At 40.9% G+C, this 26,024-nt stretch overlaps 1 protein-coding gene across 1 annotated transcript; it reads right to left on the bottom strand.

The window, feature by feature from the left end:
• Nucleotides 1-9,608: 9,608 nt before the first annotated feature.
• On the bottom strand, nucleotides 9,609-24,166 carry LOC762595 (adenylyltransferase and sulfurtransferase MOCS3-like). The gene is made up of 12 exons (XM_011663627.2): nucleotides 24,023-24,166; nucleotides 20,530-20,662; nucleotides 19,731-19,823; nucleotides 19,143-19,263; nucleotides 18,593-18,667; nucleotides 17,829-17,946; nucleotides 16,368-16,476; nucleotides 15,151-15,213; nucleotides 14,321-14,484; nucleotides 13,569-13,719; nucleotides 12,855-12,953; nucleotides 9,609-12,403 (listed from the first exon to the last, which is right to left on the bottom strand). The coding sequence occupies exons 1-12, from the start codon at nucleotides 24,110-24,112 to the stop codon at nucleotides 12,252-12,254; spliced, it is 1,368 nt and encodes a 455-aa protein (XP_011661929.1). The 5' UTR covers nucleotides 24,113-24,166; the 3' UTR covers nucleotides 9,609-12,251.
• Between the last annotated feature and the right edge of the window lie 1,858 nt (nucleotides 24,167-26,024).

Below are 26,024 nucleotides of genomic sequence, written 5' to 3'. Positions count from 1 at the left end.
TCTTGAAGAAGCCGCTGGACATGTTGGCGACCAACATCATGTCAGATGACAACACCCGTATCTATTCGGCATCAACTCTGCTTGACGCACAGTAAGATTCATAACAATTAAATAGATTCATATACATGCAATAGTGAAATGTATTCACATATGATATTCATTCAAAATAAACTTCCACCTGAGCTGTATACTGTTTATTGTGAACGCCCGATATAGTGTTATTTACCTTTAGTTTGTCATCGTGTATCTCTTAGTTTCGGATCTCCATGCTTTATTTTATCAATTTTTTTATTGTGTTCCGACCATTGTAAATGTATTTGAGTTAACCAACCATGAGCACCATGTGAGTTCTCTGAAACAGTCAGAAAATGGCTTCTCAGAAATGCTGCGTCTTTCCTGCACAACTGAGAAGGATGCACAAGGATAGCTGAAAGACTGTCAAGAACAATCAAAGATTTGTGGAGAATGACAAGATTAATAACATCATCATGTGAGGATCGATTGTAAGGATTGGATGGATCGATTAATGGCGGTTACCCTGGGTTGACCTCACCTGCTGCAGGGTGTCAGGCTGCCAGACATTGCCTCACATGCAATAGACCCACTGACCCATCCGCGGCAGCGACCTACAGAGCCATTGCAGCACGAAGCCCCGACGCAATTTTACAAACCCCCAAACAGGGGAGGCGAAACTGCAGTGAGACCAAGAAAAAAGCAGCGAACAGGAATGGAGGAAACACTGTCTTCCTCATCTACACCAATGCCCTTTCCACATATTTACTTATATTTACTTATAATCTAGGCCTAGATCTAGACCTAACGACAACATTACACCACCAAGTTGTTATTTTCATTCCAATGTCTTGTTTGCGGCAAGTTTTGTTTTATTGCTTCTCATTTGGCATTCAAGTTTTTTGGTCACATGTAGACCAACATGTAGGCCTACATGATGTATTTATTTATTTATCCATTTTATACTTTTTCATAGAAAGATAACAGATGTCAACATGGCCAGCAGCACAAAAAGAAAGAAGAGTCTTCCCGTCACAGTAAAGACACGGATTGCATGACTACTCTCCAAATCACAGAGTGCACTGGCGATAACAGCATTTCTGCTTGAGTGGAAGAAGGACGACGATGACAGCATGGAATGCAACTCTTTCTTGCAGTACACCGAACAGAGGGGGACTGTTTGTTGCTTCAGACACTGTCTACAAATTGTTCAGATCTTTGGAGCTGGTAACAAGGAAGCTGCTCACTCTTGGAAATAGTCAGACTGAGAGTTTGAAAGACCGAATGATGAAGCACATTTCTGGAAGCGTTCATGTACAGAATATGTGGTGCAAGGTGGCAGGCAGTCTGGACACGCATTTGTCAGAACCTCTCTTCTCTACGATTGTTAACTATTGGGTCAAAATCAGAATATCATCGTATGTGAGGTTTAATGTGAGTTCACTCAAGAGGGAAGCCAAAAATTGCAACTGGAAAAAAACGACTAAGGAGAGGCAAAAGACCTATCTGGCAAAGATAATCACAATGTTATTGGCACTGACACTATCCTATTCCTTTTGTTTTTACAATCCAAGTCAAACGTTTACATAGTTTTACAACTTCTGAGTCAAGACAAGACTGCCCTAAATTGTTCGAGAGATCTTCCCAAGTTAATTTATTTTGTTTAGTGCCATTGTTCCTCGTTGGGACAGCCAGGAGCTCCATGATAACAATTTTTTTTTAAATCTAAAACTTCATAATCTTGTTGCAAAATTTCCATGTGCCTGTTTTTTGGACCGATCAGAGTTATTTAATAAAACTGACCGTCTCTTTTCCTATGATGGCCTCCATCTGAATGTTGATGGCAAGTTTGTTCTTAGAAGTGAACTTTTCAATAAACTCAAGAACTTGGACGGATATCTGCGATAAGATGGAGCAATTCGTGAAGCTTTTAGAGCCCTTCAATCGGGCAAGGCTCCTATGTAGTAAGATCACCTTCACGATCTCCTTGTAAGTCCCAACGTTTAAGGGGTTGATGGTGTCTGTAGAGCGCACTCCAGCTGAGGGACTTGGGTCGACAAAAGACCATTTCTTGAAAAAGCCATTCACTAAATCTAGAGATGAAAACTTAACAAGGGTCTCCATCAAGGATGTGCCATTCTCAGTGGATGATTGTATGATTGTACAGGAAATGAAATATGACGTGAAAGGGGATATCTTCAGAAATAATTTAACAATATTCTTTTCAATATTACAGTTAATAAATTTTAACCATTTTATACCTTTTTATACAAAGATTACAGATGTCAACATGGCCAGCAGCGAAAAAAGAAGGATAAGTCTTTCCATCACAGCAAGGGCACAGACTGTATGAGTTCCCTGAAGATGACAGTTAGAAGGTGCTGTCAAAAGACTGGAAGGAGCAGCAGGTGAGTTAAAGCAAGAGTTCTAAGCTAAGTGTCCTGTTAAGACCAGCTGCAGAGCCGTCGACTCAGGCACCACGACCATCTGCAGAGCCACTACCTCGGGCACCACCACGACCCGACTTGAAGAAGTTCCTACCAGCGCAGTTCAGAAGGGAGATTTTGGAGGCCGACCAGGACTGGATATCGCACATACTATACGATTATCAAGGACAGCTGAGGGAGACCTTCCTCAGAATTGTTTTTTCCCCCCTGCTCCCCCGAAACCAACAGTGACCCCTCCTAACCCAGGGAGCTACTTTCGGAGGCGACTATTTGTGTGGGTTCCCATGAGAATGTGGGGCATCCCACTGAAGTGCCCTACATGTGACGTTAAAATGAACCTGTCTGGGATCTACCATAAGGTTAGGGAAGTGGTGGACATTGAATCGCGCAGCTACCTGGTGGGAGGTGAGTACCTACGGTGTAGTCAATGTAAGCTGCCTCTGTGTCCCTGGAACAAGGACATTATCAGTCAGCTTGATCCAAGCCACAGGCAAGTGTTTCCAGCCATCCTGACAGCGCACCTGGCCCTGGACAGGAAATGCGTTACATTATTGAAGCCACGGACTGAAGGGAACAGCTCCAGCTACTGCCAGCAGGCCCTGGAGGAGATAAACTGAGGAGTGGGAGCGGAGAGTTATCAGCTATCTAGCTGCTTGTGATCTCCACAAGAAAGGGTCAACTCTCACCTGGGCTACTGGACTTCAGTACGAGCCACCACTACCATATACTCCCGTCTCTTTGGCACAGTGGTTCCAGACTGTGCACACAAATCACATCCTTGACCATCTTGAGGAGCACAGAGGGGTAATAACATCTACCTATGGCCGAATCCTCAAGATAGATTCCACCAAAAAGGTAAATCATTTCATAAGCAGCCATAGAAGATGGACGAGTGCAACAAATAATATAAATCACTCTACCGTAACCAGTAGCATGGCATTGGAAACGAAGTCTAGGCAAACACATCATTGACATAGATCATATCGGTCGATTTTGCCTACCCCGACAACCATCCCAGGCAAAACAAGATTTCCTGACTAATAGGACTGATGATGGCAATGGACTTTCGTCTATCTAACATCGTGGAAAACGCAGGTTTTCAAAGACTTTTGGAATACATGGACCCTAGATACAAGATACCTTCTCGACCAGTGTTCTCCATGAACATTGTACCTGCCATCTTCCAGGAGGTAAAGATGGCACTGTTTTTAATCATTATTATTTATGCAGAGAATACAATGTTGGACAACAATGTGCCCTCATGCAACTGAACCAACTTCTGTCAGCACTACTATCAGGACAACCAGTGGAACATCTCTGCATGTAAAACATCAAGCGATCCGTCTATAGACCACGCTTGTATTATTGATACATGTACTTTTTATTCTGAGCCAGCAGCCGGGGTAAGGAAGAAGAAAAGCTCAGGTGAAGAAAAGGCAATGTATAGGTGTAAAAAAAAAACAGAAGTGACCCTTGCGCAATATGTAATCGGGCAATAGTTTCTAAGTGTTTCCATCTTTGGTCTGCACGTTCAGATAAGTTAGTTGATATAATTTGTTCTAAACAACCTGACATACAAGATGATCAGTGCATTTGTAATGCATGCCGACAAAAGTATACAAAAAAAATCTTTATAACGTTGTTCGGGAGATCTTCCCAAGTTCATATATTTTGTTTAGTGCCATCGTTCCTCGTTGGGACAGCCAGGAGCTCCATGATAACAGTATTTATTTTAATTTAAAGCTTCATAATCTTGTTACAAAATTTCCATGTGCCTGTTTTTTCGACCAATCAGAGTTATTCATTAGAACTGACAGCCTGTTTTCTTATGATGGCCTGCATCTGAATGTTAATGGCAAGTTTGTTCTTGGACGTGAACTTTTCAATAAACTCAAGAACTTGCTCGAGTCTGTGTCTGTGGCACGGAGGTATGTGCCACCTGAACTCAAGCGTCCGTGGACGCCCAAGAAGGTAAAAATGACCACATGGACAGCAAGGAGAAGGACAGCAGGAAGCATGAAGGCAGGCGACATCCACTACGTCGACGACAAGATTTTTGCAATGCATGGAGCCGAGATACAAGGTGTCTTCTCGACCAGTGTTCTCCAAGAACATTGTACCTGCCATCTTTCAGGAGGTGAAGATGGCACTGAAAGACGACATTTGGAGAGCAATCGATCCTTTTAGTTTCACCACTGATATGTGGAGAGGACTAAGCAGCGAGTTCATGTATGCGACGTTCCATTGGTATGTCACAAATCCAAGATATGGTAGGAAATTTACCATATCTACATTACTGATGTGCGGCCAGAAGAGAAAGCGTGACAATGAAGTTGTCTTCCTGTTGAAAAGGCTAGTCGAAGAGGTCACGACACTATGGATAATGGTTAGATCTGCTTTAGGGATAGACGTCCAGCGAAAGCGAGGACAGAGAGTAGTAAATATCCAAGAGGTACGAAGTCGTCAAATCTTTGGATGTTGAAGTTGTCAACAATTTGTATTTAGAATATGCGAGAAATGAAGACATTCCTCTACATTGAACATTGTTTGTCACTCGTGATTTCTATTACTGTGATAGATGCATTGTTTTTTCCTTATACATTACGGACGCTTACAACCATTGGCAAGTTATTAATGTAATGAGCGGCAGCCTTTCGCTATATAAACAGTGCTACCCTATACTTGTATTTTTGAAATGTTGATTTCTATTACTGTGATAGAAGCATTGTTTTTTCCTTATACATTACGGACGCTTACAACCATTAGCGAGTTATTAATGTAATAAGCGGCAGCCTTTCGCTACATAAACAGTGCTACCCTATACTTGTATTTTTGAAATGTTGATTTCTATTACTGTGATAGATGCATTGTTTTTTCCTTATACATTATGGACGCTTACAACCATTAGCGAGTTATTAATGTAATGAGCGGCAGCCTTTCGCTATATAAACAGTGCTACCCTATACTTGTATTTTTGAAATGTTGATTTCTATTACTGTGATAGATGCATTGTTTTTTCCTTATACATTACAGACGCTTACAACCATTAGCGAGTTATTAATGTAATGAGCGGCAGCCTTCTACAGGTGAGTTAAATCAAGAGTTCTCAGCTAAGTGTCCTGTTAAGACCATCGGCAGAGCCACTCCCTCGGGCACCACCACGACCTGACTTTAAGAAGTTCTTGTCAGTGCAGTTTAGAAGGGAGATTTTGGAGGCCGACCAGGACTGGATATCCCACATTCAATACGATCATCAAGGACAGCTGAGGGAGACCTTTCCTCAGAATTGGTTTTTTCCCCCTGCTCCCCCGAAACCAACATTGACCCCTCCTAACCCAGGGAGCTACTTTCGGAGGCGACTATTTGTGTGGGCTCCCATGAGAATGTGGGGCATCCCACTGAAGTGCCCTACATGTGACGTTAAAATGAACCTGTCTGGGATCTACCATAAGGTTAGGGAAGCGGTGGACATTGAATCGCACTACTACCTGGTGGGAGGCGAGTACCCACGGTGTAGTCGATGTAAGCTGCCTCTGTCTCCCTGGAACATCATCAGGCAGCTTGATCCAAGACACAGGCAAGTGTTTCCAGCCGTCCTGACAGCTCCCCTGGCCCTGGACAGGAAATGTGTTACATTATTAAAGCCACAGACTGAAGGGAACAGCTCCAGCTCTTGCCAGCAGGCCCTGGAGGAGATACACAGCGAGGAGTGGGGGCGAAGGGTTGTCAGTTGAAAATCTCGCCTGAGAGGGCAAGACAAATAAAACATCAAAGAGCACATTAATCCAAGCTATGAAAGCTGGGACACATCAATTAAAGTACGCTACCTACGCTACGCTGATAAAGTCTTGATTCAAGCACATGCCAAAAATCTGAAGGGAAACAGCGACAAAATTGTTTCATCGCAGATGACTTGCCTAAGAGGGTAAGGGACCAGCGAAATGGACAATTACCAGCATTAAAGGCTACGTTCCAATATTTCTACTACAGATGTTCAATTGTACCCTGTGCAGTACACCAAAAGAGAGGGCCAACGACCTGGACACCCACATGGCCCTGAACCACAAAACGGAACTGACATTGAGTTGCATCCACTGCAATTTCGAGACAATGGGGCGTCCGGAGGTGGCGCGACACTACGGGAGGAGTCACCCGAGTCATCGAGGGGAGGCAAAATACTTCAATTTTAAGCTGGCCTCCCGACGCTATCTTGAGAAGAAGAAAGACGAGAAATGAAGAAAGGAGAAACTGCAGAAGACAACGGAAAGAAATGAGAAAATGACGTCTAGGCAAACATCATCGACATCGTTCATATCGGTCGATTCTGCCTACCGTGGGGGTAGGCAGAATCATACTCAAAACATGAGCCTTGATTTTTATCCTGAATTGGCACAGGAAAGGTTCATATTGTCTGAAATTTAATGCTTTCGGTTTCACTGGGGTGGTGAACTACTTGCAACGAGTTGTTATGGATCTCAATGAGTTATTTTCTCAATTGTCTGATAATTTCCCATGCAAACTGCATTATCTCATTCATTACCACCGACTACCATCCCAGGCAAAGAACAATATCCAACAGACTGTTATTTGTACACCAGAATCCATGGCAATCGCATCTTCTTCTGCGTTATGGACAAGAAATAACTTTCCTGGATGCGACCTACAAAACAACCAATTCAGTTTACCCTTGTTTCAAGTAGCAGTGAAAACCAATGGGGATTACCAAGTGGTTGCTGAATTCGTTGTGCAGGATGAGACAACTGCAAGCATCACAGAGGCCTTACAAATCATTAAGAGGTGGAATCCACCCTGGAATCCTCATTTCATGATGACCGATTTGTATGAAAGAGAGATCCATGCGATTGAGAACGTTTTGTCAGGTAAATATTCAAACGTAGACCATCAAGAAACTTCCCAAGAACTCCAGTGCTATTTAGATGAACCAAACATCGCCACAGCGAGTAGCCAGAAAGCAGTGCTTCAATATTTCAAAGAGCATGGTAACGCATTTCCATTAATTTCAAAAGCGGCATTGGCGTTCAAACCTGCCTGATGGCCAGCATCACATCAGAACGCATGTTCTCGAAGGCCGGTAACATCCTTTCCAAAAAAAGATGTGCCCTCAACCCAGAAAACCTAAACAAACTTGCAATAATAAAGATGAATAGTCAATACATCCATGAGAGTTTCGCCAATAATAGTTATATTTCAAGGGGATATAATGTAATGCAAGTCATTCTTAGTAGCCATTCAGTAAGGTTGGACATATTCCACATAATGAGATTGGCACCTATCCAACCCAGGTGAGCCTTCACTGGATTCATAATCACACCACCACCACATCATTAACGAATATAAATCACTCTGTACAATTTTTTCTCACTTTCGTCCATGGACATGCAGTGAGGTTGGACATATTCCACTTCATGAGGAGATTAGTTGCAGGTCTCACTACGGAGCACCATCCTCTCTTCGGCACGTTTCTCTCGAGGCTGGCTGTTCAGCTGCGTCTTTGAGAGGGACGCAAGGGATGTCAGCGAGCTGAGGGAAGCGAGGAGGAGAGAGATGAAGAAGAGAGGTGGTCGTGAGCCTACAGAAGCACAGATTTCAACGAATATCACAAGCAGTGAGCTGGCTAAGCACAGTAAAAGGAGGACGCGTGGGGTAGAGACGAGTAGAAAGATGATTCAGGGGCTACTTGACTCCATGTGTTTTCAGATGACACTGGTATACAAATCGATGGGATTCGTCGATCCAACAACAACAAAAGCAGTTTATGGACCGTTTCCGGCATCAGAACTATAAAGAGAGGGCGCCACTCAGTATAATCCCACATTTTCAGGTGATGACTGAGGAAGAGGAGAAGAAAGTCCTATCAAGGGTTCAAAATGTGTGTAAGCACAACAAAGGGAGGCCAGAGCCACAGTCCTATCAACAGCTAGTTCTTTCTTCATCTAACATGCCTTCGGGGGTGCAGATCTGATGGATTGATTATTCCGCAATCAATGGAGATGGAGCAAGCACATTGCACGCCAACAAAGAAGATGACCTCATTCACAGGTCCAAGACCGAAGCCTATTCATGTGAAGTTTCTGCATTACCGGCAAAATCCTGGTAGAGTAAGGGATACCTCCACACAGGTATCAGGAGTAAGGCAGCTACTAATACATGCACGTGCAATGTTCCTTTTATTCCAATATTTCTACTACAGATGTTCAAGTCTACTCTTTGCAGCGCAACCAAGGAGAGGGCGAACGACCTTGATGCCCACATGGCACTCGCGCACAAGACAGAGTTAACGTTAAGTTGCACCCACTGCAATTTTGAAACATTGGGGTTGCCGGAGGTGGCACAGCATTACGGGAGAAGTCACCCGAATCATCGAGGGGAGGCTCAATACCTCAACTTTAAGCTGGTCTCTCGACGTTATCTTGAGAAGAGGAAAGACGACGAGAGGAGGAGGAGAAACTGCCTCTAAGGAAGCTAGTCTGGAGCACAGTTTGGCCACAGTGTCAGCATTCTTGCCATCTTCCAGCCCTTTATTGTACATAAGGGCAGATGCTCTCACTTGGGCTTCTTTGCTAATGTAGCCTTCTACATCTTTGCGAGGAATGAAGCCAAAACTGCAGTCAAGGTTAAACTACACCGTGGGCATGTTTTAAAGGAACTTACAGAACACTTAAAGAACAATGAAGTAATAAAATGAGCCTCGGGAGATACAGATGGAGTGCTGAGAGACACATTATCCGAGTTTTGGGAGAGTTTCTACCTTATGAACGCAACAGGAGACAATGTAAAGGTTCCCTGTATTAGAGACACAATGACCGAACAGGAGTGAAAAGCATGTGCAGATATTCTGGTGATGGGGTATAAGCAGGAAGGGTAATTCCCGTACTAACTTGTGAAGCCTTTCCTTCAGTACACAATTGATGGGGACCACACCACTATGAGTAAAGACCACCATTCACTTATTCCAACATTCCTACTGTACTTTTGCAGAAAGCGAAAGAACACTCATCAAGACACATTTATTCAAAATCGCTTTTGATGATTAACTTACTCTGTTGAGTGTTCACATTGATGTATATTTCATATGTATTGTAATTTGTAGGTATATTTGTAATTTTTTGTTTTGTTTAAAGGTAATATAAATGTTTGTCGAATTGTGAATGTCCGGACTAGATACACCAGTGGTATACATGCAAACACATGTTTGTAGTTATGACTAAAGTGGATGGATACTTATGGGACAGCCTGCAAGTGGAAAACAGGGAGTCCCTCTTTTTAAAACTTGTGTCGTATATTCATTCTTATTTCAAGGTATCACTAGGGGCAGGCATCTCCATACCAGAGTTCAAGCTGAACTCAATCACCAACCAAATAAAAAAACAGTCTAATGGTGAAAAACTTGGCAGTGGCGGTATGGGGGTCCGCGACTTTGAAAGAAAGTTCCGTGACGGGAGTTGCTTGTAACCGGTACAATGACCATGCTGTGCGCCCAGGACTTTAACAAATTATGATAATATTCCTACATACACGTACAAAAGAAAGAGATGGAGTAAAATCTTATTTTCATATTTGGTTCGTCAATTAATCATTTCAGATCACAAAGAAACTTGCTGGTGATGTAGCCAACACCGCAAACTGGATGACAAATGTTGGAAATGACATGGGACAGGTAATGAACTCAGTGTTGACAACTGGTGAGGGTGCTGGCCTCGATATGGAGGAGTTTAAGAATATGCTCTTAAAGGAATCTTTAATGTAGAAAAAGAGGACAGACTCCTAGGACTCCATGGGAAGTTCCTCATAGGACAGTTCATCCAAATATCGAGAAGAAGTACATCGTCTTCGAGTCCAAACTGATGGAGCTCCTTGTGAGGTGCCCGAATTGCCAGTCATGTAATGTGACATTGTTTAAGAGGGAGGGTGGAACCATGTTAGCCGTCAGAGAGTGCGAGAGTTATTACAGCGGCAGTCACGACATGGGAGAGCCAGCCCTCATATTGGAATATGCCTGCTGGCAACATCCTGTTGTCAGCATCCATTCTGTTTGCCGGTGGCAGCAGCAGGGAATCTCTGCGTGTCCTAAAGCACCTGAAAGTTGCTAGAATCTCAGAGAGGACCTTTTATAATTACCAGAAGACAATCCTCTTTCCTGCCATTCAACATCAGTGACAGGCCCTCAAGTGGGACAAGTAGAAAAAGGTTTAAAACCACAAAATTAGCCAGGCACATGCAAAGTTGTCTCCGTTTCCCTTGTCGGCGTCCATCACGAGCCGACGAGCAAAATCATCAAGCACTGCATCGAAACGTCGTCTAGGCAAACATCATCATCGTCGTCATATCGGTCGTTTCTGCCTACCCCGACAATTATCCCAGGCAAAACAAGATTTCCCGACTAATAGGTGGCAAGGCTTTATGGTCACCATCGCTTTGTACACAATCATGAGGAGTCAGATACGCAAATCTGGCTTCATGTAATTGACAGACTGTAATAATGTCTTAATATATTCTGTTGACAGAGATATAGGGATCATAGGTTTACCACTACATTTTGGAAATAAAACTGTAACAGTGCAATATACATGTAGTGCTAGGGTAGGAGATGAAAAGTATTCAAACTTGAATGTTATACAACCTGCAGAGCCTCCACCACCCCCGCAACCTCCCATGCCACCCGACGAGCCGCAGCAACACAATAGAGTAGCAACAACTACGCCCCAGAGCTACCATCTACCATCGAAAATGAAACGAGAGCGTGGCTGGCTTGCAGGGTTGGCCGACAAGCTGCAGCAAGAGAAGAAGCTCGCAATAGAGTAGCAGCAACAATGCCCCAGAGCTTCGCCCGGGTTAGCGTACGCACGGATCTACCACCATCAAGAGCGTGGCCTACAAGCTGCGGCAAGAGAAGAAGCTGGCAACTAGGATTCGTCTGAACTGAAAGGTCAACCTCCAGACACGCAAACATCCCCAGAGTGCACATGCCGTTTATGATCAGGTTTCTAAAATATGTGTTGTTGTTTTAACATATTCATTTCCACAAATAAATAGATGTGCATGTCACATGTAAGGAGCTGGTGAGCCCCGAGTACAGGCCATGCGTGGACAAGTTGACGAAGTGTACACTATGGTTTATTAAAGAGTTACTGAAAAGAAGTCATAGCCTGCTGAGTTTTATGTGTATCATGAAATACAGGTGGGCGATATGGTAGAACTGGTAGAAATTGGTATGGTAGCTTTGGTAATAATAAATATTTGGTAGGCAGCAGCTAAAATAGCACATTGGAAGCCTTCTGCTGCGAATAGTTCTACAAGCCCGGTCGTAAATTGCAACCAAACAAAGCCGTGGCCTAGTTGGCACATCCTGCCCGCGGAGTGTAAAACGTCTGCACTACAATAATGTTACTGACAGATTGCAACATATTTTGTTAAAATCACCCTGATTTATAATTTGAATCAAGTGGAATCAGGGATGACCTATTAAAAAGCCTTGTCTTGAAAAATGAAAAAAAAGTCTTAATTTTCATATTTCAAAACAGCATTATATATGTTTAAAACCTTTGATCTTATTGTAAAAAAAAAATCACTTACAGTGTATGGCTCAAATGCTCCGCAGGGAGTGAAGAATGCGAACTGTGCTGTGCAGAATAGTAATGGAATCCAGTGACCGGGGTAATAATAGTAAGCAATTCAATACATTAATCGTAATGGTAAAGCACTTTATAAGAAACAGATGTTAAATGGCAGATAGGCCAAAGATTATATCAATAGAGCACCCTTTATCTTGCTTTAGTACTCTGGAAAATCTGGATCTACTTGGTTTGTCCATGCTGTTAGTCCACCGCAAACATCCTTGATAGCGACTGGTAAAGAGTCCAACTCCTTGCGTAGCTTGAGTACTGCTTTCTGCGAGTCGTTGCCTCTTCTGCATACAACGTAAACTGCAAGTAAGAAAGAACAAAATTGGCCATAAAGGTACTATCTAAAATTGAGGGGGCATGCAAAATTGGTATTTAAGGCATATTACTTGATGCTTTTGTTTGCGAGGGGTGACAATCAATTCAAAATCTTGATGGGCAAGTCAAGCGTTGACTTAATATTATTGAACACGACAAGATCAAGAAAATTAATGACCCTTCTCGAGCTTGGATCAGACCAAAAGTGCAACGACACCTATGATGTCAATATGTGTGCAGAATTCCACAACACTCATCAACATATGGAGTAGACAAGTGACCCAACTGACCTGAATACTTTCAGCTTGCCCCTTGTAAATACTGGCAGTAATAAGTAACTACACAGTGAAAAGTTAAGTTTCCAAGATATGAGGTAAAGTTTCAAAGGCTTTTACTTTCATGATTTATTAAAAAATTTAGTAGAGTAGTCACTCACTTGGAAAAGGATTATCGTGTTGGTTGGCAAGCTGCTTGGTGACCACTTCTTTTAACCTTGGTATGCCCTTCTCATTTTCAATGTCATCGATTGGAACATCTATGAAGGATGGGTCAAGGTAAACATTATGAATTGATACTGAAGCCCTATTGGAACTTTCTTACCAGAGTTGTTGTCAGCTTATTATGTTAATCTTAATGCCAACTCGATGAAGAAATAAAAAGGAAAACCAGATGAAAAAAGATACAGGTGTGACCAGATCGTACTATCGTAGTGTTTAATCTCTTCTATTTCAAGTTGCTGATAAACTGTGACTGTAATACTACTAAAATTAGATTTCCTTATAATGAAGTGTAGAACCGACCTTCCAAAAATCATAATCATTCATATTGTGCTCATTGTATATAAAGATGAGTGCCCCTCTCCCCTCATCTCTCCTACCATTACCCACCAGACACAAGAGTAGTTTCTTCTCTCATGAAAACTACACCAACCTTTAGGAGACTACAACGTGTCCTCCCTCTCTATTTGAAGCAAATGTAAAATGAAGTTCTCAAAACTTTTGAAGGTAATTCTGTGTTTGGGAGGCAGTCTTTCTTTCTTTAAATCGATCATCCAAAATAGGGTGGTTATCCTAGAATGTGCCCATCTTCTTTCGTTTAGTCCCATTAACTAAAAAGCATGTGGCTCATTCATAGTCATAGTCAAGGATACTGATGCTATCTGGTAGTCTACAGATCTCAAACTCTATCTCCGGTCTACAATCCAGAAGGAGACGAGAAGAGGAGTCCTGGCTGAGGAGTTCACTGGCAAGGGTCTGCGGGCTAAGTCTATCTTTGGCTTCGAGGAGATGTAAGGTTATACACTGCAACAACAACAACAAAAGGAAAAGATATAACATCATGTAGAAACCAGTAGGAAGACCACCCAAGAAAACAGGTAAAGCAGTATTATACTCAGTTTTCCCTTAAACACATTTGTCAATAAAAAAAAAACAATTTTAATCGATAAGCATGTTGGGTACGTCTTTTTAGACAAAAAGTATAATAGCACTGTCTCAGTCTACATTTAAATGTCGCTTTTCAGCCACTAATAAAACTCTTCTTAGAATAGAAGATAGTCAAATAAGAGAATAGAGAGAGGGAAGGAGAGAGAGAGGGAAGGAGAGGGAAAGGAGAGGGAAAGAGAGGGAGAGAGAGAGGGATCGAGACACAGAGAGAAAGGGAACGAGACACAGAGAGAGGGGAGAATGAGACAGAGAAAGAGACAGAGACAGAGGAAAAAAATAAAAGATAGACAAAAAGGAAACATATTATTTAAAATTAAAAATACCAACTGAGCTTATAGCTACTCATACATGTAAGCTGCCAAATGAGACAGTATTGGAAAGATGAAAACGACAGAATTTTCCATGAAATATGCAGGAACATTTTAAAATGAGTGCCAAAACAAAGCACGTCAAATACCTTGTCGGTGGCGCTGGCACCGCAGAACTCTTCATAGTCGATGAGCTGCGTTACAGACGGATTGTCGCCACACACGTCACACGTTGGTTTCTTGGGTCGGAGTTTGATAGACCGGTACGTACCGTCCAACCCATCAAACAGTAATAGCTTCTGGGAGTAGGATGCTGATGGCATACATTAAGGGAAACATGGCATGATTTTTTTCATTTTGCATAGTTTGCATGAGAGAATTTCCTGGGACTGAGGTATTATACAAGTAACAGCCAATCCAGATTATGAGAAAGAAAGTGCCGCTAACATACAGGAAGCATACACATCCTCTTACATGAAGTAATCAATGGTATACCTAGCTCATGTAAACATGATGTGACTACTCTATTTGTTCACGATATTTTCAAGCTTTTGTTTCAAGTAGTGCATTATGCATCATGTATATTACATGTATGCAAGACTTCCTAACATGAATGTCTCACAATATTCTTTGCCATTTTCATTGTTTTAATAATATCATAATTTTAATTCTTACATATTCGCCATCTTTCATACATATAAAAGGGAAAAAAAAGAATGAAACATTTTATATGAATGTGATCAGAGGATTTAATTCTATACCTTGCTGTTTGTTAGAGTCAATAAATTGATATAAATATATTATCCTCTTCATTCATGATATATATCTCACACATCCTATTATTTTCTAAAATCATGTTTCCTTTCATTGCAGCATAATCAAACTTTGCCATGCACTTCTTTTTAAATTGTTTTTCCAATATAAACTATTTGCTTAAATTCATTCTTCATATTTGACCATGTTGAATGGAAAAGGATACTGCCTATACCAGCAGCCATCTTGAGAGCTTCTAGTGCTTGTATACAACCAATGATGCCAGGAACTGAAAAGAAAAAAATGTGAACAAATTAAAAAGGTTATTACAGAAGTAGGAATTACTCAAATGGTAGCAATTTTAGAATCCACAATCTAATCATATATCTTTTTGTTCAAACAAAGAGTGATGTCATGATATTAGAGATAAAGTACACAGGCAAATCATGAAAACACAAAAGCCATCCACTTCAAGAGAATACTTAGAAAATATTCAATCCGTTATATCAAAGTTGCATATGAACATTTTCAAGATATCTACTACACTGTATTTAAACCAATCTTCAAACAAAAATAACCAAAGATCTCATTATTCATTCTCTGTAGTGTAAACTAATAAAAATAACCTCTCACCAATATAAATTAAAAATCCAATCATCCACAAACCTCTGCCAAACTCAAATAAATCCTCTCTATTAAAACATAAAAGTAGCAGTTCCCTAAATAAATACAACTGACTCTGTTGATGTCCAGTGCAGGTGTGTCTGTCTTTATTGTAGGCTCCTATGCAGCCTCATACTGTACATTTTTTAAGCAAAGTATATTCAAATGAAATACATCATCAACCATTAGCAAAATAGGATTTGGGAGTAAGATTGAATATTTAAAAGGAAAAGAAGAAGAGAACCAATGATAAGTAAGAAGTGGACAATATCTAAGGCATTCACACAAGATTCATGAATAAAGAATGAGAAGAAAACAAAGGAACATACCAGGTGAGATGGAAGACTTGGTATGTAGAAGAGATGAATGGAGGAAGGAATTGGGTTGAGTAATAGAAGTAAATGAATAGTAAGTGAATAAGCAAATGATGTGAAATGACTATGTATAGAGAGAAGAGACTAGAGAAACAAATAGTAATTGTAACAAATACAAGTATAGATCGAGTCTAATCTTAAAGCCCCACTGCACTACTTATAGCCACTTGCGCCCTCTATGTAGCAAACAATGCCTAATCGGTGACCATTGGTCCCCCATGGTCCCCTTTTTTCTTATGTTAATTGAGAGCTGATTTGATGAGATAACCACTTGTCAGTGACCATGCAGGGAGGTCTAATCCCTCCTGGCCAAACTAGTGCAGAGGGGCTTTAACTTTTACAGTAGCATGGACCCCCTCCATGGTTATACAAAGTCAGCTAGAAAATGAAAGATCACATAGCTCACCTACTCCTAAGACACCACCTTCAGAACAGTTAGTGACCGTCTCTGCTGGGGGAGGTCTGGGGTACAAACACCGGTAGCATGGACCCCCTCCTTGGTTATATACAGTCAGCTAGAAAAAGGAAAAGATGAAAATTATAAATGATGGTTTCTAGCTGCATTAAATTTTTATCAAACCTTCTTTTGTATAAATATAATATATTATACAATTCTACACGAAATAAAAGGAGTAAAAACATGACATGTCTTAGGAGTAGGTGAGCTATGTGACTATTTGACCTATTTTAGAGAGGGGGGGGGGGGGGGTAGTCTTTTTTACCAGCCACATCAATGGTGGTTATAATTAGCTTACACTCTTGTTCTTTTCTTATCTTTCAAAACATAACACCTTTTGAACTTTAACAGGATGATGTTCAGTCTTCTTGATTAGCACAAAGTGATGAAAATGAAAAAGATTTCAAACTCAAGTCCAGATGGTAGCTGGGAAGGTAAAAAGGAAATGAGTTCCCCTTAAACTTGATTTAAGTATCAAATGTACTAGCTCCCACCTTTCGTGAAAATTAAGGATGATCATGCACATATGGATATACACCGACTCTAAATTTGACTTTGTAAAGCCCCAGTCCCATATAAAGCCGGACCAGCACGGACGAGCACGGACCACTCCGGACCATCCCCGACCATGGTCTGGGGTGATCCGGGATGGTCCGGGATGTTTTGTTCAAAAAAGTGTGATGCTTTTAAGCTACAGTCCCATATACGTCCCGGACCGTCCCGGACCATCCCGGACTCCATCCGGGGTGATCCGGGATTCGGTCCGTGTTGACACCGTGTTGGCACCGGGGTGGTCCTGGATGGTCCTGGATGGTCCTGGGCGGTCAATAACTCACTCCCGGACTGCCACGGATCAACACGGACCGCCCCGGTGCCACTACGGATGACCCCGGACCCAGCACGGTGGCTACACGGATCACCCCGGATCAAACTATTGTCCCGGACCGTCCCGGACCACCCCGGCAGTTTTTGACCGTCAAAAACATCCGGGGTCAACTCCCGGACCGCCCAGGACCATCCAGGACCATCCAGGACAATCCAGGACCATCCAGGACCACCCCGGTGCCAACACGGTGTCAACACGGACCGAATCCCGGATCACCCCGGATGGGGTCCGGGACGTATATGGGACTGTAGCTTAAACCTGTAGAAGCATTAGCCTTAAATTACTTGCAGCTTTAGTTAAACAGTATCAGGCAGTTCTATTTTTGTTTCAAAGCCTATCTGCACTAGCCTTGGCCAGGAGGGATTAGACCTCCCTGCATGGTCACTGACAGGTGCATGGTTATCTCATCAAATCAGCTCTCAATTAACATAAGAAAAAGGGGATCATGGGGGACCGCTCAGGCATTGTTTGCTATATAGAGGGCACAAGTAGCTACAAGTAGTGCAGTGGAGCGTTAAGTTTACCTGTCCTTCAAACCTGAGAGCACTTCCCGAGACCAAGGGTTTCCCTGCCAGCACACAGGCATCATTCAGGAGATATCTAGTGGCTACGTTGTCTGTACAGTCCAATACCATGTCATACGTGTAACCAGCCGATTAAGGAGCGATAACATTTCCACCGATTACATGAAATATTCATTAAAATTTTTGCACATTTCAAATGATAAGTTGCAAGGAAACTGATATCTAGTTAAGATATGTTGGGCCAGATGTATTCTGCGAGGCGGATTACCGAAGTGATTAAATCAATATTATTCATGTTCTCTTGAAATTTTGATGTGTTTCTGAGATCATTCTTATGTACATAATGCCGTCTTATTCATAGCATGAGCGAACTCAACAGATATCATAAATTTTGCATTAAACACTCTTCCCTACAGAATATTTTATGATGTTAGACATATCATATTTTTAAATCACTCCTAGTAAATCCATATCGGATTTCTATTGAATACATCAACTTTTTTTCCTCATTTTTTCATCCGAAAACACATTTTAACCTGCAGAACTACATGTATCTGAAAATGAATATAACCAAAAGTTAGAAAATAGGAAAATTATCTAAAAGTTCAAGCTGACACGGTGTCGTATTTCCTTTTTCTTTTCCAGACAAATTTACACCAATTAAGAGTAATACAACATCCAATTTTTGATAACATTTTTGTAGTATGGTACATGTTGACAGTATATACTTCTACTTGGTACAGAGTGTATCATAAAAAGGATATTGTCTGATGATGTCCATAGCATTGTTTCTGTCAAGTTGAAGATGATAAGCTATACATTGCACTGATGAGTTGAGGCTGGGGAAAGGAAAACAAAATAATAATAATGATCATTTGTAACTAAATCCAATCATTTTGGTGACATTTAGCAGTACAAAACAAGAGTTTTATAGACCTTCTAACCATCTTATTATAAATCAAGTTCCTTTACGGAATAATCCCATTGTCTATTAAAACAAAAGTTGTTTAAACCAACATTCCTATTTTTGTTGGAATAATGTACTTATTTCAACTTTCATCTTTATATATGTAATGTACCTACATGGTAAGTGATTTCATGCTTTAAAACTTCTTTAAATTGTCCTGCTCTAAAAAACCTTATAATGGATGATGATCCTGAATATCTACAACTAAAGAATAACTTTCTTCTAGACAGTTTATTATAAACTCTATATCCCATATCACTCTTCATTTCGATATATATTCAAGTCCGCTTAAGACTATTACAAAGTGGTTCAGATAATGATCCAGAAAACACTTTTCATACCCATACCTTTTAATACTAGATTTGATAGAGTCTGACTTGGACCATCCGACCCTCTGCTCTGTATGTAGGATCTGTCTATGAAGGTTACTCAGTTCTACCTCATCGTAATCCACTACTCCTAGTCTACCTGTAAACAAACAAAAAAAGAGGTAAAGAAGACAGTTATTATTATCATTGTTATTATTTATTTGACCGTTCCTAAAAAAGAACAAATACAATTCAGCATGGCTAGAGAGAGGTACATAATAAGAATGAACAAACACATGCAAAGAGATAAAGGAGTGCTCAGCAAGTGGGTCAGGGTGCACAAAAGTGAAGTTCATCACTGTTACCCAGAGGCATGTGCCCCCACACATGCTACTCCCAGTACATAATTAAAAATTCTATACATAGAATATTGCAAATAGAATATTGCACCTGATACCGTACAGAATTAAAGCTAATCTTGACAAGACAAGTATGAGCTTCTAAACAAGGAACATAAGGCCCTAAGATCTGAGGGATTTGGTAAGTGGCAAATACTACAGGGCACTGGTGCACTGGGAATGAGACCTTCTTCAAATTGGACATTACTTATTGCGATACGATACATACCTATGCCAGCAGCAGCAAGATAGATAGCAGCTGGGCATCCCAGCCCTCCAGCACCTACAATCAACGCTGATGAATTAGCAATCTGCAGCTGACCTGTAGTAGGTAAGAAAGTAAAACAGGAATAAGACCATGAAGTCCATTCTTTAAAATTCCTGCAAAAAGTGGCAATTTTCAAGTTTTCATTGATTGGTTGGTCTAAATTTATTGACTAGAAGACAGCTATCAAATGTATTTCCTGTCCAAGATAATCAAGTAATTAATCATTTAAAGAGAGAGGGGTACAAAAGGATCTAGTGGATACACCATCGGACTGTTGATCATATGGATTGCAGTTAGAGTCCCAGTCTGGTACTAATGTCCTTTACAAGACATTAAAGACGCATAGTAGTGAGTTTTCATGAGGAACGTTCAAGAGTGGGCTTCATTTTTACGACAGACATGTTGTTTTGTGTAATGAATTGTGAGCCTAGCCTAATACTGATGGTCTTCTCATCATATACATCAAATTCCCTCTTCCTCCAGATATATGCATGTTGGAGTATTTTCTGGTGGGACCATGGTTGGCTGCTTCAGAGACCTTTGCACACAGACACATTAAAGTTGGTAATTCAACTAAATCTAGTGACAGCAAATTATGATACAACACGTGACTGCTTTGTGGCTTTAATCTATATTACCACTTTCCACCCAGGTCTAGTAAACTGGCATCTTAAAGCATCCCTTGGGATGGATGGATATGTGGGCAATGTAAATGAAGCTACTATTAAAAGAATTTAAAAAATCAGATGGGATATCATACCTTTCACTCCCAGTTCTGGTAGAATGAGCTGTCTGCTGTATCTCTTGATACTAGCATTGTCAAGATGGGTAATACTTGGTCGCGCTTCTGCTGAGGTGTCATTGCTGGAGTGGTTTTCATCTTCAGCTTTCATCTAGATGTGTAATAAGAATAAAATGACAAAAAAAAACCCATTTAAAAAGTACTCTAATACATTGCTTTGTTTTTCATGAAGATGTCTACTCAGACTTTTCTTTTGACAATCCCTATTTAGAATTCTATTGTTATTATACACGTCAGAAGATTCTTCTTTCATATCCATCATCTAAGCTTAAATGTTCTGCCAGGCTCTTGCACACTGAAGAGCCTTCTCATTTGCTTCCAGGCAGCATCGGTCATCTAGGAGTGGGCATTAGATGTATATGGAATTATAAAAGGGTCAACAACAAATTTTACAAAGTCAAAATAACAAGGGCTAATGAACACATGCAGCTGTGCAAACACCTTGAAATATGTCTAGACCTCATTCCTGCCTATGCAAGACATGAAAGATGAAAGACACATCAAAAACAATGAAGACCGCTGTCAGCATAGCTTTGAGTGGCTCAACCATTCCAATTTCCGATCAACGCAGTGCTAGTTTTCGACATGGCGAGCACCGGCATGGGATACCTGCTCCGCCCGTGCGCATGCTTCTTATTGAATTTGTACTGGTAATGGTACCCGTTATCACGTCAATCATAAACTGCTCGTTAGTGAATGGAGTTTTCCCTGACAAACTTAAATATGCAATAGTTTTTCCTCACCTGAAAAAATCTTCGTTGGATTCTTCGGAACTTAAAAACTATAGGCCTGTATCTAATCTTGCTTACATATCCAAGGTGATTGAGCTTGTGGTGTCCTCAAAACTGACAGCCCATGTCGAAGAGCTTAGCTTACAAGATGAATTTCAGTCGGCATACAGGAGACATCATAGTACTGAATCTGCACTAACCCGTGTTAGAAATGATATTCTATGTGAAATTGATAAAAGGCGTGGTGTGATACTAGTTTTATTAGATTTAAGCGCAGCCTTCGATACCATTGACCACGGATTTTTGATTGATAGGCTTTCCTCAGAATTTGGAATACGTGACACGGCTCTGCAGTGGTTTCGGTCGTATCTTAACTGTCGGACCTATCGGGTTCGCATAGATAGCACTTACTCTGATGTTCATACTTTAGATTATGGAGTTCCACAAGGGTCCGTACTCGGCCCGCTCCTTTTTACGCTATACGTCAAACCTTTGGGAAGAATTATTAGTCGCTACGGTCTTAGATATCATATGTATGCTGACGACACACAAATATACACAAGTTTCAACCCCAAAAGTCTTGCAAATTTTCAAGAAGAAATAAGTAAACTGGAACAATGTATCTCTGAAATTAGTATATGGATGACCTTAAATAAACTCAAACTGAACGAAGGAAAGACGGAACTACTGCTGGCCATGTCACCAAAGCTTAGACATCACTTACCGCGTGATATAAGTATAAACATAGGAAATGGTAGAGTACAAATGTCTGACAATGTCAAAAACTTAGGTATTTTCTTTCAATCTTCAATGTCCATGTCTAAACAAATTACTGCTTTGTGTAAATCGCTTAACTTTCATTTGTACAATATCTCTAGAATCAAGAATCTGTTGACCTCTGATGCGTGCCATCATGTCGTAAGATCATTAATCCTCAGTAGAATAGACTATGCCAACTCTCTTCTTTTGAATGCTAATGTGACAGACATTCAAAGATTACAACGAATCCAAAATCGTGCTGCCCGGGTTGTTTTGGGAGGGAGCAGGTATGAATCAGCATCTCCTCTACTTAAGCAATTACACTGGTTAACCGTAAATAACAGAATCATATACAAAGTTTCCCTAATTGTCTACCAATGTTTGAATAATTGTGCACCAATGTATCTGTCTGTGCTTCTACATACTCCTCCTAGACTTAAATACAACCTCCGCTCTTCTAACGACCCCACGCTCCTCCGATTACCACGTATCAATTCAAGATCGGGGGAGTGTAGTTTCTTTTATTATGGCCCCAAAATTTGGAATACCCTCCCTTTCGACCTCCGTACCTCTCCCTCAGTTGAAATTTTCAAGAAAAAACTAAAAACGTACCTCTTCAATAAGTAAATTGTAATTCTAATATTTTTGTTTGTTATTATAATTACTCTTTTATACATGTACTATCTTGTGTTTACTATGTCATTTTTTCTGTAAAGCGCTTCGAGCAATTCGTTGGATGTTGCGCTATATAAAAGACAATTGTATGTATGTATGTACATGCGGTCGAAAACTGGCTCGCTATGTCGATAACTGCCTCCGAAACCGTGAAAATTGAAATGAATATTGTCATGGCAATTCATGATTTTTTCTAGGATTCTTTTTTTGTTTAAATAATAATAATATTTGCTTCATGATCATTTAAACAAGAAATGATAATAAATAGGGAGTAAAGAGTCCGAAAAGTAGGATTTTGTCTTAAGTGGTCGAAAACTCTAGGCCTATCAAGTAATAAAATAACAAAATCCCTTTATTTCATTGCATTTTGCTCAAATTTTTGTCATGGATACATTTATTTTTCTGCTTCTAGTTCTAGACTAGTTTATAAAAGGAAGCTTAATATAAAAGTGGACTTCCCCTTTAATCTTTATAGGTAGATAGCTAAGATTGAGCTCTCTCTAATGAATACATTTTCAAAAATCAAATTTAATTTATGAAAGTCCCAAGACCTTACCCTTATCAGTAGGGGCGCTGGTCCGAGAATAAGGATCGTCTTCATAAACGAGGATCGTCTTCGTAAACACGGACTGATGCGTCCTCAAAAATAAGGACCGTCTGCATTTTTGCAGACGTTTCATATTTTTGATCGGTGCATTGGCGATGCAAAAAACGGATTCTGCAATGATTTTCTTGATGCATTTTACATTGACATTGTACAGAGACTTTCACATTATAAGCAATAAATCCTTGGGAAGACGGACAACCCAGTAGACGGTGAACTAGGGTTATTTTCCCCCGGGGAATCCATTTTTGGCATCGCCAGAAGGCCGTTCTGTAACATGAAACCCCCAGAGCGCCAATGAAAAAAAACGTCCTCAAAAATGCAGACAACCCTTATTTTTGAGGACGCATTTTGTCCTCGTTTATGAGGACGATCCTCATTCTTGGACCAGCGCCCCTACTGCTTATCTTACTAATTCTTAGGCTTAGCTTACTTAAGCAGTTTATTAGTTTCAGAGAAACAGCTTGTTTAACATCGTCACAGTCATTCACACACACAACTAAGAATAGATAAGGAAGAACATACGACAACAATAAGGAGAATTATTATAGAATTAGTACAATTACAAACATGGCGCTCAACACATGGGACTATACTTGATTGGTAGTGACACTCACAAACACGTGACGCGCGTTGACGCTGACGGATAACGATTTGATATACTTTATAGAGCGTGCTTTACCAATTCTAATTCATGTTTCTCAAGCTGTAACCTCAAACGAGCATTCTCCTCCCTCAGCAAGTGCAATTCTTTCAGATCATCGACATCCATTATCAATGAAAATTACAAAAAATTGGGGCAAGCATTACATTCGGGAGATCTCGACCACAGTTCCATGAAGCTCGTCTGCGCTGCATGCTGTCTCAGCATTCATGCATGTCGTGTAAACACATGGCAATAGTCTTGCATTTCCAGGCGTTGTCGATATACGCGGAGATGGGGCGCACTAGCACTATTTTTTCGTCTTTCTTTCAAATGCCACAAAGAGCATTACATTAGATCATTACATATTTACAAATAAAAAAACAAAAACAAATTATGGCAATGATAAAAACATAGGCGAAACACATCTAAAAATCAAGGGCGGCGATTTCTTTTCATGGCCGGTGAGGGGGGGGGGGGGGGGGGGGACGAAATGCGAGGGACGAAGGAGCAGTGGTGTAATGAGCAAAAACGTTTTTTGGGGGGCAGGAAAAAAATCTGCATCACCTCCACTCTTAGGTCATGCAGGCCCCGTGGACTTGAAGTTTTTCAAAGTGGGGCGGAGGGGGGGCCGGGGGGAGGGGGAGGTGCTCCGTATTTACGATCAGGTAGAGCAAAGCGAGCGAAGCAAGTGAAACGTAAATTGGCATGGCGTCCACCGGGAAAGCCCCGGCATGCAGTGTCAAGGGGCATAGCCCCATGAAGCTCAATGAGCATGTTTTGATACCTTGTGACACTAGCATGCAGGTCACTAATTGGAGTGGGGTATAAAGGGGGTGTAGCCCCCATAATCTAAGGGGTTTTAGGCATTACATTACGATCAGATGAGCATCCAGGGGGCTGCTCAGTTTAGGGCCCTTGGGATCCAGTAGGCAAAGCCTCTGGTAGCTCCGGTACTCTTTCACCCATTCACTGCCCCCCCCCCCCTCACCCCTCCCCCCTCTCTCTCTCTCTCTCTCTCTCTCTCTCTCTCTCTCTCTCTCTCTCTCTCTCCTCAACAAAAACAAGAAGAAAAATAGGTCCTCAGATTTTCGAATTTGAAAAAATATGCTCTCATTTTAATATGGAATCATAATAAGCAAGTGTATGAACTTCAGTTGAGCAAAATGTATCATTCCAGTTCAAAAACCGGATGCCCGCGCATTGATGTTGCTGTCAACATATCGTGAAGATTCAGTCAAACGAATCATCGACAGTACAAAGGGAGTGCATGATGATGATAATGAAACGCATTCAGGATGACACAGAGTATGACGTCATTAGAATAATCAAAGAGTTTACAGCATGTTTCCATTGAATTCGTCATTTAGGCAGCGTTATTCACATGATGAAGAAGCAAAATGTGCCCAAAATCGATCGACTCGAAGAAAAGGCAAAAAGTAATATATTTATATAATTATATACTTGCTCTGCCGAACCACAGGCAACCCCCTTTTTTTTGGGGGGGGGGTGGGAGGCTGGGAATCATCGCTGTGTTCAGCTGAATATGGGGTACTCATAGTTTTTATTTGTTTGGCTCTGATGTTTTTTGGGGTTTTTTTTTGTATAACTTAATAGGATGAGGATCATTAAAAATAAAAAATAGAAATCAGTCGGGTCCTGCAGCAGCTAAAAAGTTTCCAAATAACTGATACAAAACTAACTTCAAGTTGGCAAAGTCATCATTAAAGACCCGTCCGATGAAAATTCAAGTTTTTATAAATGGAGAGCTAAATGAACATAGAATTACAAATATAAACAATATTTCATTTTTCAATTACCTCATTTTCCGCATCCCTCGCTTCTAATTACTAGTCAACAGGACTGGTGTCAATCGGCCCGCCAATACAGCTGAGGCGATGAGCCGTGCTTTTAATTAATGCAAAGTCATTGTGAATAATTATGCGTATTCCAAATAAGATTATGTCATCAAGTCGATGGCTAGTTTTTAGGTCGACAACTCTCAATTTTCGAGGCTTTATAGATTTCGAGTTTTCAGAGA

Source organism: Strongylocentrotus purpuratus, unplaced genomic scaffold, assembly GCF_000002235.5.
Source record: "Strongylocentrotus purpuratus isolate Spur 01 unplaced genomic scaffold, Spur_5.0 spur5_scaffold_5, whole genome shotgun sequence".
Taxonomy (NCBI): Eukaryota; Metazoa; Echinodermata; class Echinoidea; order Camarodonta; family Strongylocentrotidae; genus Strongylocentrotus; species Strongylocentrotus purpuratus.
Note: the sequence above shows the minus strand (reverse complement) of the source record. Positions and strands in the feature narration are given on the sequence as shown.

What these genes read in the sequence shown, in the direction of transcription:
- LOC762595 (XM_011663627.2), bottom strand. Translation starts at nt 24,112, where the DNA reads ATGGATGTCGATGATCTGAAAGAATTGCACTTGCTGAGGGAGGAGAAT. An exon ending in AGGTGGTGTCTTAGGAGTAG is followed by an intron (nt 15,214 to 16,367) that starts GTGAGCTATGTG and finishes TTTTCTTTTCAG; the next exon opens with TTCCTGGCATCATTGGTTGT. An exon ending in GTGCCAGCGCCACCGACAAG is followed by an intron (nt 13,720 to 14,320) that starts GTATTTGACGTG and finishes TTGTTGTTGCAG; the next exon opens with TGTATAACCTTACATCTCCT.